Below are 13177 nucleotides of genomic sequence, written 5' to 3'. Positions count from 1 at the left end.
ACACAGTGTTTTCAGACAAAAAAGGACCAAAAATGCATTGTGTCGCTTTCTCGGTCACGGGCGTTTCCTCCGTGACGTCACTTAGGGCATCGACATCAAACTACAACACAAGACTTCCTGAATATTCAGCGCGAGACTTAAAACGTAAAATATAGCTATATGCGTCAGAATCTTTGTAAAACACAGACACAACTTGTCCGAAGGTGTCGGTTGTCCTTTAAGTTTACAGTGACAGACAAGAAAAATAATGAGAACGCAGTGATTTGAACCTTGCTGGATTTTGTGTCGTCGTCTTTATCTTTTCCCTCGTCTTTGGTTCCAGATGCAGCGTAGGACGCATCATCCCCAAGACGGAAATCCAGCAGAAGAATCAGAGGAGGAAGGATGATGCCCAAAATGACCTATTGGTGAAAAAAAGATGAGGTGAAATGAGCGTTTTTGATAACCGCATGCTTTTTGTGAGCCAAAGTGTTGCCACGGGAAAACCTTGAGACCCGGGTTCTTGCCGATCCTCAGGCAGCCCATCCACATGTCTGTGAGCAACATCTGGCTGCACGTGTGGGCGATGAAATCTCGCTGCTTGGCGGCTACGGCTAACTTCAGACAGGTGGAGTTGCTCCAGTTCACCAGCTCATAGGTCAACAGTTTCATGGCCACCTGCTCGTCGTGCTTGTACGACTGGTCCAGCAGCTCGTAGGCCAGCTGGCCAAATTCTCTGCACAAAACGTTCCGTAACATAAACATTTGAAGTGGACTTGAGACTACAAGTGTTCTGTGTTATTATCTTGGGGGATTTCACTGTATCTTCTCAACAAAAGCATTTTTCGAGGCAGGAAGCTAAGAAATTCACGCAACCGGGAGAGTGATCTTGACTTATTTGTATGGTGTTTGGATAACAACTCATCAAATAGGTCATTTTCACATGGCTGCTGCTGGATATGATCTAGTTCAAAACATGGCCGTGCGATACTAGCTTTATTAGCATGCCTCTGGCATCTTGCGTGTCGTGTTAGCATTAAGATAGCAGACTTTTGTAAATGTGGGGGGGCTCACGTATATTTTATGCCTGTCGGTATTTGATGTTTTGTCTGTAGCTGTACCATTGGGGTTTAAATATTTGTTGTGTTCATGCTAGCTTCATTAGCATGTCTCTGCCGTTTTGCATGTTGTGTTAGCATTAAGCTAGCAGACTTTTTAGAATCAGAATCAGAAAGCCTTTAATAGTCCAACAATGGGGAAATTTGCATTTTAATTTTAATCATACATTTAATTTATAAGCGCCTCTCAAAACTCTCAAGGACACTTTACAGTCACAAGATAAGTGTAAATGTTGTGGGGGGTGGGCGTTTATGTACATTTTATGCCTGTGGGTATTTGTTGTATTGCCTGTAGCTATACCATTAGGGTTTAAATATTTGTTACGTTCATGCTAGCTTCATTAGCAGGTCTTTGCCGTTTTGTGTGTTGTGTTAGCATTAAGCTAGCAGACTTTTAATAATAATACAATCCATTTATAAGCGCATCTCAAGACTCTCTGATTCTTTACAGTCCTTGTGTGTTGTGTTAGCATTAAGCTAGCAGACTATTAATAATAATAATAATAATAATAATAATAATAATAATAATAATATATTTCATTTATAAGTGCCTCTCAAAACTCTCAAGGACACTTTACAGTCACAAGATAAGTGTAAATGTTGGGTTGAGGGGGGTTCACATCCATTTTATGCATGTGGGTATTTGTTGTATTGTCTGTAGCTGTACCATTTGGGTTAAAATATTTGTGTTTATGCTACCTTCATTAGCATGTCTTTGCCGTTTTGCGTGTTATGTTAGCATTAAGCTAGCATAATTTTGTAAATGATGTGGTTTCATTCAAAATGTGTTTAAGTCAGTTTTATTTTTAACTTAAAAAAAAAAGTTTTTCAGTGAATAGCTGAGAAGAGATTGACGGTTCCACGTGAAAAAAAATATGAAGAGTGAAACAAAAGGCTGTTGTTCACAGTGAGAATAGAAACAAGTCAGGATGCTAACTTTGAGTTGTTCTCCAGGTCTTGGGAAATGTCGTCCACAAGCTCGCTCTCGGAACACTCGTGTGCCATGGCCTTGAACAATTTACAGGCTACCAGCGCCTTGGCCATGGCCTCTTCTCCACGCTGCCAAAGGAAGAGTGACATCTTCTGCCGCTTCATCAGCACCGCCCACAGCATTAACTCGTGGAAGGGATACTTGAAGCGAGACACCTCCGGGTCATCCACATCAATGTCTACCTCTTCCTCCTTTTTCTTTTTCGCCTTTTTTTTGCCTTTTGGTCGAGGTTCGTCATCCTACCAAATAACAAAATGCTGTTGGTTTTTTCTTCTTTACATTGTCTGTGTTGTTTCTCTACAGACAAGAGGCCTTACCTCCATTCCAAGAAGCTTGAGAGCTTTGGGCTAAGAATACAGGACAACACATGGCTTTTAGTGTGAAACAGACAAATGATTCGAAACATCAAACTTTTTTTTCTCCATTCATTACGCCCATGCGCACCCTTTTAAGCCCATAGAGAGTATTGTAGAGGTTGCGGAAAGCCTTCCTGGTGTAATTACTCCTATAAGCTCCACCCATGAGGTACTCTAGCACCAAACCGATGTCAATCAAGGTGATCTGGTAATCTGGTGGAAGGTTTCCCTGCAGAGAAATTCAACAAGAGAAGAGGAAATAACACCCACACACGCGCACACACACACACACAGGAAGGGGCGAGCTGGAATCAAACTCTATACTTCTGCAATGTGAGGTGGGCGTGGTAACTAACAGATTGGTCACCGTGCTGTCCAGAAATTTTTTCTTGGTATAAAAACGTTCAGCAAAGGGGTTATTTACCTTTTTGACATCCCTAACGACAGCATGCAGAGTATTAGCAGGGCCCAGCTTCTAAAAAGAGAAAATAAAAGTCAAATTTTGCCATGAGTATATTTTTGTAGGCACCATGCACTTTGTGACACCGCTTCTCATTCTCGCTCATGCAAACAATGACCACCATTTCAATCACCTATCAGACCTTGCCACCTTGTTTCCAGTGGATGAATTAAAAAAAAACAAAACAGGTTTTCCTGAACGTTTATATATGCCTCACCGTATTGTACAACTCCTCCAGTCTTGGAATAGTGAGGAAATGGTGAATATTGACACCGTTCTCCAGAAGCAGTTTGACAAAATCCACTCGGTCCAACACCAGAGCGTCCATCATAGCCTGTTCCAGGGAATTTACCTGAGAGATAAATAAATAAACAAATTAAAAATAAATAAATAAATAAAGACATACATAAATACAATAAGCAAAAAAATGAATGAATAAATAAATGAATGAATGAATGAATAAATAAATAAATAGATAAATACAATAAGCAAAAAAATGAATAAATGAATGAATAAATGTGGTTTTCTTCATATTTACAAATTTCATAATTCAAGATTTTTTTAAGAGGTCCAGTTTTACCCAACGAATGAGCTCCAACTTTCGTGGATCGGTTTCCTCTGGAGGTTCAGGTTTGGCTTTTCCTTTGCCCTTTCCTTTCTTGCCCCTGTTTTTGTTGCGGGGGGCACTAGCTGGACTCTTTTGCTTCTCCTGGGTCAGGGCCAACGCTGTTGTCGTGCTCGCGATGGCACCAGCAGGCTAACAAGACCAAAACAATGACGTGGAAATAACCTGGTTGGCAATAAGTAGAGACGAGATAGACAGCACTCCATTCCACTCATAATTGTTTCTAATATTTAGCTTTTCCCATATTGTCGATTAATTTGTCAATGCCACCTCACACGGTATTTGTGTTGAAGAGTCTGGATTTATGATAGTAACAGCAAAAATATGATACACAAATTATAAACATATTACATAAGAGGCGGGTCGTGGATTACATCGCTAGGCCTTCAGTAGTGCTACGTCTGAATCAATCCACAGCTGTGAATGCACTCGAGGGTGCCGATAGCAAGGAAATAACTTGTGACTTGAAGAAAGTTAAGAAATACAGTCATTAAATTGTTGGAATTTTTATTATGAAAGTGTGGATTCGGGATCACCTCATAAAATTGCATTATTTGCTATTTTTGCTAGCTTCGGAGCTGTCTAACATTTCTTAATGATTCATGAAAAGTCTCTTGAAAATGGCTTTAACAGTATATTTGCAACCATGGCTTTAACAGTATATTTGCAACCAAGTCCCCTTTCTTCTCCTCCATCAGTCATTGTGGGTTGACACAACCGCTATTAAATCGCAACAATATATTCTTATGCAGCACGCTAAGGATACAGTGTGCTAGCTCTGGGCAGTATGCTCTTATCATTAACGGCTAGTGATACTATGATTGCCTAGTGACTTGCCAATCATGTGACGAGCCAATCATAGTTTGCGAAAACTTTAACGTTGCCAGTCCTTGGGTTGCCAATTTGTACTCCGATTGGTCAAAGCAACAGTTTCATCGACATTGATATTTATGCTCCAGGGCCTGCAGAACTGATTGTGAAGGCATCCAGGTAGATTTCTGACCCTGGTAACAAATGATGGTAGAAATGTGATTGGTTAAATTTTTAAAATAGGAAAACACTCATTTGAAACCAGCATATAAAGGGAAAATCAACGAAAGGAAGCTGAACGACAATTTGGAATTATTTAATGACTTCATGGACAAGATGTAATTAACATTAGGCTGTGATTCAGATATTTTTAGGCCAGCAGAGAAGGCCTTGCAGGCCCCGATATTCCACCACTGCATCACACCAAATTACAATGATGTTGACAGCACTTTACAATCTCATGTTTTCATGCGAAATAATAAGGTGACACTTATTGTGAGCCATACATCACTTACAGGTAAATTATGTCCGTAGACAAAGATGTGATTGCGAGCAATGTCCACTCTGTTCCAGGCCAGAGCCAAACTGAGCTGGTCAGCAGCTGAAGCGTTCGTGCCTGATAAGATACACACACACATACAAGTAAATAAAGAAAATGCAAGAAATGTGTCAGGCAACGTGTGGCACACTGCCGCCGTCACACATTTATATTTGGTTCCTGATCATACCTTTTAACAAGGCTGTAAGAATGGCCATTTCTATATCTTGCTGACCCTCAGAACCCATTCGAAAAACGGTGATCTATTCGTGAAGAGGAAGCAAAGATAATTTGAAGAAAAAAAAAAGATGGCCACTGAGTGAGATGTGGGATGGAGTGTCTTGAAAAAAAATGAAATTGTGGTTGCAAAGCGGTGGGACGCTTCCAGAATTTTTCAATTGGCAATTCCAATACAGTTTTGACACGCTCATAAATTTACCACCCAGAATCACAAAGGCACCCTCAATCAGTTTCAACACATTCAATGAAACAGGAAGTAGTCTGCAAAAGAACTTCCAGATGGACAAATTCTGAGAACACAAAATCAAATGCTTATCACTGTTCTCAAGCTGAGCGACATCTGAATTTGATTTCTATTTGGGTATCAGAATTGATGAAATTTTTGGTTGCATCGGTGGATCAAGTATAACGTCTCACTGACCACATGTAAAAATAGGAATTTGGGAAAAATGGGTTGAGGAGGACATGATGTAATTATCTCTGAGATATGTAAAGAGGTGGCGAATGTTACAAAACCTTAAAGGCAATTTTGGAGAATATTACACAATATCCCATCACTGATTTTTTTCCCCATTTAGGATGAAAAAATTATGCAACAGCACCAGGCAAGAGTCACCTTTCAGGACACTTCATAAAATCATAAAACGTCCAATTTCTTTAATTTGGTTTAAATGACATCAAATGTTATTTAAAAAAAACCCTTGAATACGCTGAAGATGATTTATGGGTTAAAAAAATATTAGGTGGTCTCTTTACATGCGTGTTTGTGGATGGAGAGTGACTAGTGACACTGTGATACCACTCTGTGGGTTGAGAAGAACGCGATTGAGGATTAGGGAGATGCATCTTCCATCTGTTTCGTGTAGTGCATGCTTATGTGACTGGATGAGGCAAGAACCAGCGTAAGCAAAGTACTCCTGTGCTCAGATTCTTTCCCATCCAGATGTATAGGACGGTGCAGATTAAACTAATCACCATCACTTGATGCCCCTTCATTGATTCTACAAGCGGATACTTTGGAGCAACACTTTTGGGATTAAAATGCTTTCTCTTTTGCACTTTGCGTAAAACTTGACAGTGCGCTGACACTGAGGGGGTTGCCCACTTTGCAACCTTTGGCGCGAGGCAGGAGGACGATGCGGATTATTCCACATGGTGAGAATGAGCATGGAAAAGGGAGAGAAATGATAAGCAGGTGGTGGGGATTATATTGATTCAATATGTTAATTGCAAAAAAAAAAACATGAGTGGATGAATGAGCATGGAGACCAAAAGGTTGACATACATGTTTATTGAGGCACAAATCACTTTCAAATGGTGTACAAATCACATCCCGGTAGCTTTATTTTTATTTCCCTTACTCACCAGCTCCCTCTTCTTCATGCATTCCATCACCATGAGAAGAATCTGCTGCGACTGGCTCTTGCTGTAATTAAATGTCTTCTGAATGGTCACAAGGAGTTGGTCTCGTACGTCGTCATTGACGAGCCTGGAGGAGAAGGAGGAGAATCCACTTGGATGCGTACACGTGAGCTCAAGGCCCGCAGGCCAGATTTTAGCCCCTCCGTGCCATTGATGTCTTTAAAAAGATTGTTACGGTGGCGCTTCCCGTATGACAACTAAAGATAATTCCGCTAGAGCAGCAAACAGCAGGAAATCTGATCCACTGGTTGTTATTGAAGTCATCCGACTACAGATTGTTTTTAAATTTGATTGTGAAGGTAGGAGAAGTGATTCTGCTGGTCATCACAACATGAGCGGATCTATTTTAGGAAGATACAGGGCCGCTGGGGACCCCGAAATCTGAAGAAAAAAAAAAATCACTAAATAAAAGTTGTGGCGGTTTTATTTTAAAAAAATATCGCTGTTGTCGGCCCAAAATGACCAATATATTATTTGACAATTTTATTGTAGCGGTCGATAGACAAATGATTGACCAATTTAAAGTGTTGCAAAAGCCTCGCAATATCAAAAAACAAGATTGTTGGATGAACGTATAAACAGTGGTGGGCCGTGCATGTCACTCCTAGGCCTTCAATAGTGTGAAGTCTCAATCAATCAGCTGTGAGTGTGGTGTGGTATTATTACACATCCACTAGAGGGTGCCGTTGGCCAGGAAATAACTTGTGACTTGAGGAAACTTGAGAAATACTGTCATTAACCTGTTTGATTTTTTTCCTATGAACGTGTGGATTGCTGATAACCTCGTAAAATTGCAATATTATTGGCTATTTTCGCTAGCTTCGAAGCTGTCCAACCTTAATGACATCTACCTCTTCTTGAAAAGTCCATCTTGAAAATGGCTTTAACAGTATATCTGCAACCAAATCAATTTCGTATCCTCCTTCAGCCATTGTGGGTTGACTGAACCGCTATTAAATCAACACAAAAATACTCGCTACAGATACAGTGTGCTAGCTCTGGCCAGTATGCTCTTATCACTAGCAGCCAATCACGTGACTGGCCAGTCATAGTTTGCGAAAACTCTGATGTTTCCAGAGCCTTCCAGCAGGTCTTGGGCTACCAAATCGAACTCTGATTTGTTAAGTTTCATCGACATTAATCTTTATACGCCAGGGCCTGCAGAACTGAGTGTGAAGGCATACAGGTAGATTTCTGATCCTGGTAACAAATGATGGCTGATTGGTTAAATGCTTAAATATAAAAACACACATTTGGAAGCAGCACAACAGGGGAAAAGTAATGAAAGGAAGCTGAAAGACAATTTGGAATACAAATTATAAATCACATTAGTCTGTGATTCAGATATTTTTAGGCCAGCAGAGAAGATCTTGCAGGGCCTGACGGTCCACCACTGCATTTAAGTGACTGATTGTATCTTCTAAAACATATTTAACTGGCTGTTATTTGAAATCCTAACTTCATCGTGACACCCCTTGATGTAAACACTCACCCTCCGTCCTCTGAGAACTTGTGCGCAAAAGAAATAATGTCAGAGGCGCGGCCGCTGCCGTCGCACACCACCACCGGAATTGGAGGTTCGTCTCGCAAACTCTCCAATGCGATGGAGATAACGTTCGGACCTCCTTCCACGATCAGACACACGAGTGGGACACCCTGGCCCAGACCTGTAATGCACCCCAAAAATAGTAATTGTGTTTTGTTTTCTTTTTAAACATAGATTTGAAGGACAATAGAAATGGGAAGTTGATGTGAGGACACACGAAATGTCAGAAGAGAGAGCGAGCGAAGTCTGTGGTGACAGCTGAGCATCCCTTTGCTGTCCCTGCCTTATCCGAGCTCCAGGCATAGGATGACAAAGGGAAGCCCATGGGTCACAGAAGAAGCTCTGCGTCCGTCAATCCTAGGCATCATGAAAGATGAACCCCCCCTTGGAAATCCCCCCTACCATGGGTGTATCTGACACCACTTACGGGTATTGATCTTCTGCAGCGAGATGTGCTTCTCCAGCAGCCGACGCAGTTTGACCTCAGAGCCATACTTGCCGCAGGTGCCGTTGTCTGTCAGGATGAAGTGCGAGTGGCTGTTGTTGAGCACGGCCAGCTTGCTCAGTGGATTGGCCATCGTCTGGTAGGGTCTGGTCACCTGAAAAGGAGAAGATCTCATCATTGAAAAGGTTGCTTTTGTTTCCCCAATTTTGCCTTTGGGTTGCTTACGTCTTTCCCAAGAAGGTCCTCTTTGTTCTCCAAAATACCCCAGGGGGCAATTCCGATGGCGCAGACTTTCCCTCGTGACTTTGAGGAATGGTCTTTCAAGGCATCTCCCACGTGACGGATCACACCTAAGAAGTGTCTCAGTGTCACATGTGTCTCAGTGAAATCCAAATGCCATCAAATGCTGATCAAGTTGGTTTTTATTCAGTCAAGGAAGATTGGAGAAATCTGAGTGCCTGTCAGTATAAATCGCTGTCATTGATAGATAGTCATCAATAAATGAGAATTGTTCGACCAATTTGGGAAAAGTAGATCATTTCTCTAATTGTACCACAGTGAAGGTGTTATAGAAAGGGATGGAAATATCACGCAGCTTGCCATTCCCTGGAAAAAAGCTTTTAATTGTAATGTTTAAACCCGTCACAATGGGTCAGCGTCCTCACCCACCCCCACCCCCCATTGCCAGGAAATGGCAGCAGCATTAAATAATAACGATTGAGTGCAGGGCTAATCTTCTAATGTCACTTTTCGTCATTTGTGAAGTGAACATTAAACGGAATGATCCCAAGCCGCCGTTCATACCTGTGTTGACTCCGCCCGTGAATATCCAAGCGCCAGTGGTGACGGCCGCTTTAATCAAGCCTTTGCCGAAAACCTGCTTGAGTTTGGGCTGCAGGTCAAAGTTTTGGAGGCCTCCGTGCACAGAAATGAGTAGCGTGGGCAGCTCCAATTGCCACTCCTTCACCATTAGATGAAGCAGGTTCTCCGGTTTGGTGTCGTAGGAGACTCGGATGTACTAATAGCGTGGGGAGGACGGGATATTGCAGTGAGATTTAATATAGAGCCGTTGAAAAGACGGTTCCTCTAACCATGGCCTTGTTGATGAACCCTCCGCCCTGGAACTCGATGATGCCGAACGAGTCCGTCGGGAAGGTCCTGGTGTGCTTGATCACGCTCCATTTGTCTTTGGGGGTGTCGATCTGCACCAGCTGGTGGGCTTCCTCCAGAGAGTTGGCGCCGGGCGGGATGGCCACGTGCTGCGTTGTTAGCTGACCGCATGAACATCTAAACGAAACCCGTGGCAAAGACTCGACGTCGGTTAGAGGGCAAACAAGGGTGGTTGTTTTGTGGAAAAACGTCCACTGGTTGTGTTTAGACACTGATGTGCGTTAAAGATTTTCTTTGTTTCAGGAATTTTGCAGATGGAGTAGTTTGTAACACAAATATTCATCACTAATCCAGAATTAATAACTGATGTACGTGCTGAGAGTGAAATAGATTTTAAATGCTGAAAATACTATTAGGGTAAATCGTTGCTTTCTTGAAACCTGAATTTAAAAAGATTTACATTTGGGACTGACTTCTGTTTTCTTCACTTTTTCTTAGTATATTTTTTTTGTGGTGGGATTTATTTATGGCAGATTTGGTTTAACCCATAAAAGGTATGATTAAGGTCTTACACCTTAAATTTGTAGGAAAACTGCAGAGTACTTTCATTTGGTCTACAAATCAATGTTAAGGTACATGCAGGGCCAATTAACCCACTCCCCCACCACCACCATCACCACCAAGTGGTGAAGTCTAAGGTACATTCTGAACGACAAGAGTTGAGGTCACGCCCTAAAATTGGAGCAAAGCAGTTTGCATTCGGCACTGGTTTGAGGCATAATTTAACCCAATGTAGCATGAAAAGATGCCCACTGTAGTAAACACAGTCCCCGAAAAGGTTAAAAACTATATTCATATATTTATTTATGTATTATTATTATTTAACACAATACATTTTTTTCTATATTATTTTACTTTGTATTACTTTACTTGTTAACTGTTTCGTTAAGCGCTTTGTTACAGCGCCAGCTGTTATGAGAGTGCTATGTAAATAAAGATGTATTGTATTATATTAATAAAAGAATAATAAAAGATTTTGAAATAATCATAGAAAATGGTGCTAAATTTCCAGAATCATCTTTATTGCCAAGTATGTAGAACACACAAGGAATTTGTCTCCGGTAGAACACGCTGCACCAGTATCATCTTAAAAAATTTGCAGAGAGGCACTATACAGTTATATTTGGGTGACTGTTTAGAGAGTTAATGGCTTGGGGGAAGAAGCTGTTTAAATGTCTACTTGATTTGGTGCGCATCGATCGGTAGCGCCTGCCTGAGGGGAGTCGCTGGGAAAGGTGGTGGGCAGGGTACGGAGGGTACAGTAGGAAAAAAAAAAAACAAGTTATTATCCTGTGACTGTAAAGTGCCCTTGAGAGTTTTGAAAGGCGCTTAGAAATTATATGTATTATTATTATTAAGATTGATGATTATTCCAATTTGACCATCCATTAATCCAGTATTAAGTATTACCTGGTAGTATCCTTGGTGGGAAAGATGTGAATGCATTCTCTTTTGAGAAACGTCCTCTCAATCCAAACTCGCTGTGCCTGACAAGAAAACAAACAAAAAAACTAGTCAGAAAAAAAGATGACAAAAGCATTTGCGGCCGTCACGCTTTTGTCACAGCAGAAACAGCCAACGAGATTTATCACACAAAAGCAGGCGGCCCCTGCATACTGCGTCAAAAAAAAGTAATAATAATAAAAATAAACCGCTTCGCCTCTGATGCGTTTCCAGCTCGGAGCAGAAAATAACCTGCCTGAGTTGAGCGCCACATTTTCCTCTGCCATTGTCGAGCATGAATGCCTAATTAAAAGTGGAGCGGCGGGAGTTCGGCTTTCCTGGAAAGTCTTGGCAGCATCGGTGAAAAAAAGTGTGGAAAAATAGGATCTTTGTTTTCACTGCTTTTTTTAAGCGTCAATAATTGTCCTGCTCTACATTTTTTTCATTTCAACTCTGAGCATCATGTGAGTGTGACTAAAAGACCCAACTAATGGATTCAGATGGAAGTCTTGTGATTTGGAAACACGAGATTGCGGCTACTGTTCTCTGTTTCGATCCCAGCGATCCACCCCAGGCAATAATATATATAATAATATATATATAATAATAATAATAATAATAATAATCATAAATGCATTTGTTTTTTTATAGTGATATTGATAAGGCAATCACTCCCTTTATTTTGTGCTGAATCTTGGAATATGAATTTATTTTGTGTTGAATCTTGGAATAGGAATCATTTTGCTGATAGATTACAATAATGCTGCTATGTACAACATTTCAATGGTTGGTTAGCTCGATAATATAAATTATTTTCTGTATTACAGTTTTTTTAATGAAAAAATATGAATATATTGTACCTGACTACAATTACAAAAGGACATTTTAAACAGATTGTTAAAAATTATTATTTTTTAAATAGGTCGCAATAAATCAAAGCATTATATGAGCATGGATGATCCGAAAATCAAACCTGCAAATAAATTGACTTGAGAAAGCATTGCAGTCGCTCAACTTACAGAAAAACTTTGGATCCGAGACCACGGAGTCGCCCACCCCCGAGTAGCATAACAATGAGCTGGAGGTTGAGTGTCGCCGCCGCTGCTGCTGCTGCCGCCGCAGCCTCACTGAATCCCACAGGACATGACACTTGTTCACTTTATGAGGGCCGGCTAATATGATGAGCATGTGAGCGAGCTCTTTGTTCGGCCCAGTCTCATGACTCCAGTTCAAGGTAATCCTTTTGGGAGTCCCATGACCCCCTTCCCCATGCCCGCAGGGTATTTTCACCCGCCGCTTGAACAAGGCACAATAAATCCACTTTGATAAGCGGCCCCCACTAATCTCCCAATTTGTTCAAAGTCTTTTTCTTGGTGTTGCCCTCACAGCGGCGTGGAAGAAGACGCTTGTTTTGTGCAGCATGACGAGTTGATGCTTTTTCATTAAAAAAAAAAAAAAAAACAAGCACCGGCACCCCAGTCCCACACCCTCGCCCACCATTTCCAGCTACTTTGATTTCAAACCAAATTTGCATAATTGAAAGAATTGGATGCGGGCGGGCATTCCTTTTGTCAAGACATGACTGCTCTCCAGCTGGGGGCAAGGTCAGTCAATACTAATTGCAGTTAATCTCTATTTCCACCGCGGAAATGGATGGAAAAGATAATGCCAAACTGTCCTACCCTGATATCAGTCATGTTTGGCGGTTTAAGAGCTCCATGTTTACATGTCAAGATGTTTAGAAATGATGGTGTGAAAATGTGTTGACAAGTAAGACTGTATTCAGGGATACATTTTATTTTGTTTTTAGCTTTTGAGTACGATGAAAAGCATTTTCAAATAAAATATATTATTATTGTTATTATTATTACTATTATTATTAATATCATAATAATTATTATAATTATTATCATTGTTATAATTATTATCATTATTATCATTGTTATCATTATTATAATGATCATCATTATCATCATTATCATCATTACCATTATTATTATTATTATTATTATTATTATTATTATTATTATTATT

At 40.7% G+C, this 13177-nt stretch overlaps 1 protein-coding gene across 5 annotated transcripts in view; it reads right to left on the bottom strand.

Annotated features, from left to right (window-relative positions):
• Nucleotides 1-13177, bottom strand: part of trpm1b (transient receptor potential cation channel, subfamily M, member 1b) — a 49092-nt gene that overhangs the window by 14888 nt on the left and 21027 nt on the right. For all 5 annotated transcript variants that reach the window (XM_088996206.1, XM_088996209.1, XM_088996210.1 and 2 more), the window contains 17 exons: nucleotides 11111-11187; nucleotides 9622-9817; nucleotides 9335-9548; nucleotides 8756-8880; nucleotides 8513-8684; nucleotides 8032-8206; nucleotides 6483-6606; nucleotides 5068-5140; nucleotides 4855-4955; nucleotides 3485-3661; nucleotides 3122-3256; nucleotides 2869-2919; nucleotides 2533-2673; nucleotides 2406-2435; nucleotides 2035-2327; nucleotides 487-715; nucleotides 270-401 (listed from right to left, as the gene is read on the bottom strand). In XM_088996206.1, coding sequence (XP_088852332.1) covers nucleotides 270-401; nucleotides 487-715; nucleotides 2035-2327; nucleotides 2406-2435; nucleotides 2533-2673; nucleotides 2869-2919; nucleotides 3122-3256; nucleotides 3485-3661; nucleotides 4855-4955; nucleotides 5068-5140; nucleotides 6483-6606; nucleotides 8032-8206; nucleotides 8513-8684; nucleotides 8756-8880; nucleotides 9335-9548; nucleotides 9622-9817; nucleotides 11111-11187 — 2445 coding nt within the window. The remainder of the gene's footprint in view (nucleotides 1-269; nucleotides 402-486; nucleotides 716-2034; nucleotides 2328-2405; nucleotides 2436-2532; nucleotides 2674-2868; nucleotides 2920-3121; nucleotides 3257-3484; nucleotides 3662-4854; nucleotides 4956-5067; nucleotides 5141-6482; nucleotides 6607-8031; nucleotides 8207-8512; nucleotides 8685-8755; nucleotides 8881-9334; nucleotides 9549-9621; nucleotides 9818-11110; nucleotides 11188-13177) is intronic.

This window comes from Hippocampus bargibanti, linkage group LG05, assembly GCF_051943395.1.
Source record: "Hippocampus bargibanti isolate YZ-2025 linkage group LG05, ASM5194339v1, whole genome shotgun sequence".
NCBI classification, from domain to species: Eukaryota; Metazoa; Chordata; class Actinopteri; order Syngnathiformes; family Syngnathidae; genus Hippocampus; species Hippocampus bargibanti.
The sequence above is the reverse complement of the archived record's forward strand: the minus strand, read 5'-3'. Positions and strand labels throughout refer to the sequence as shown.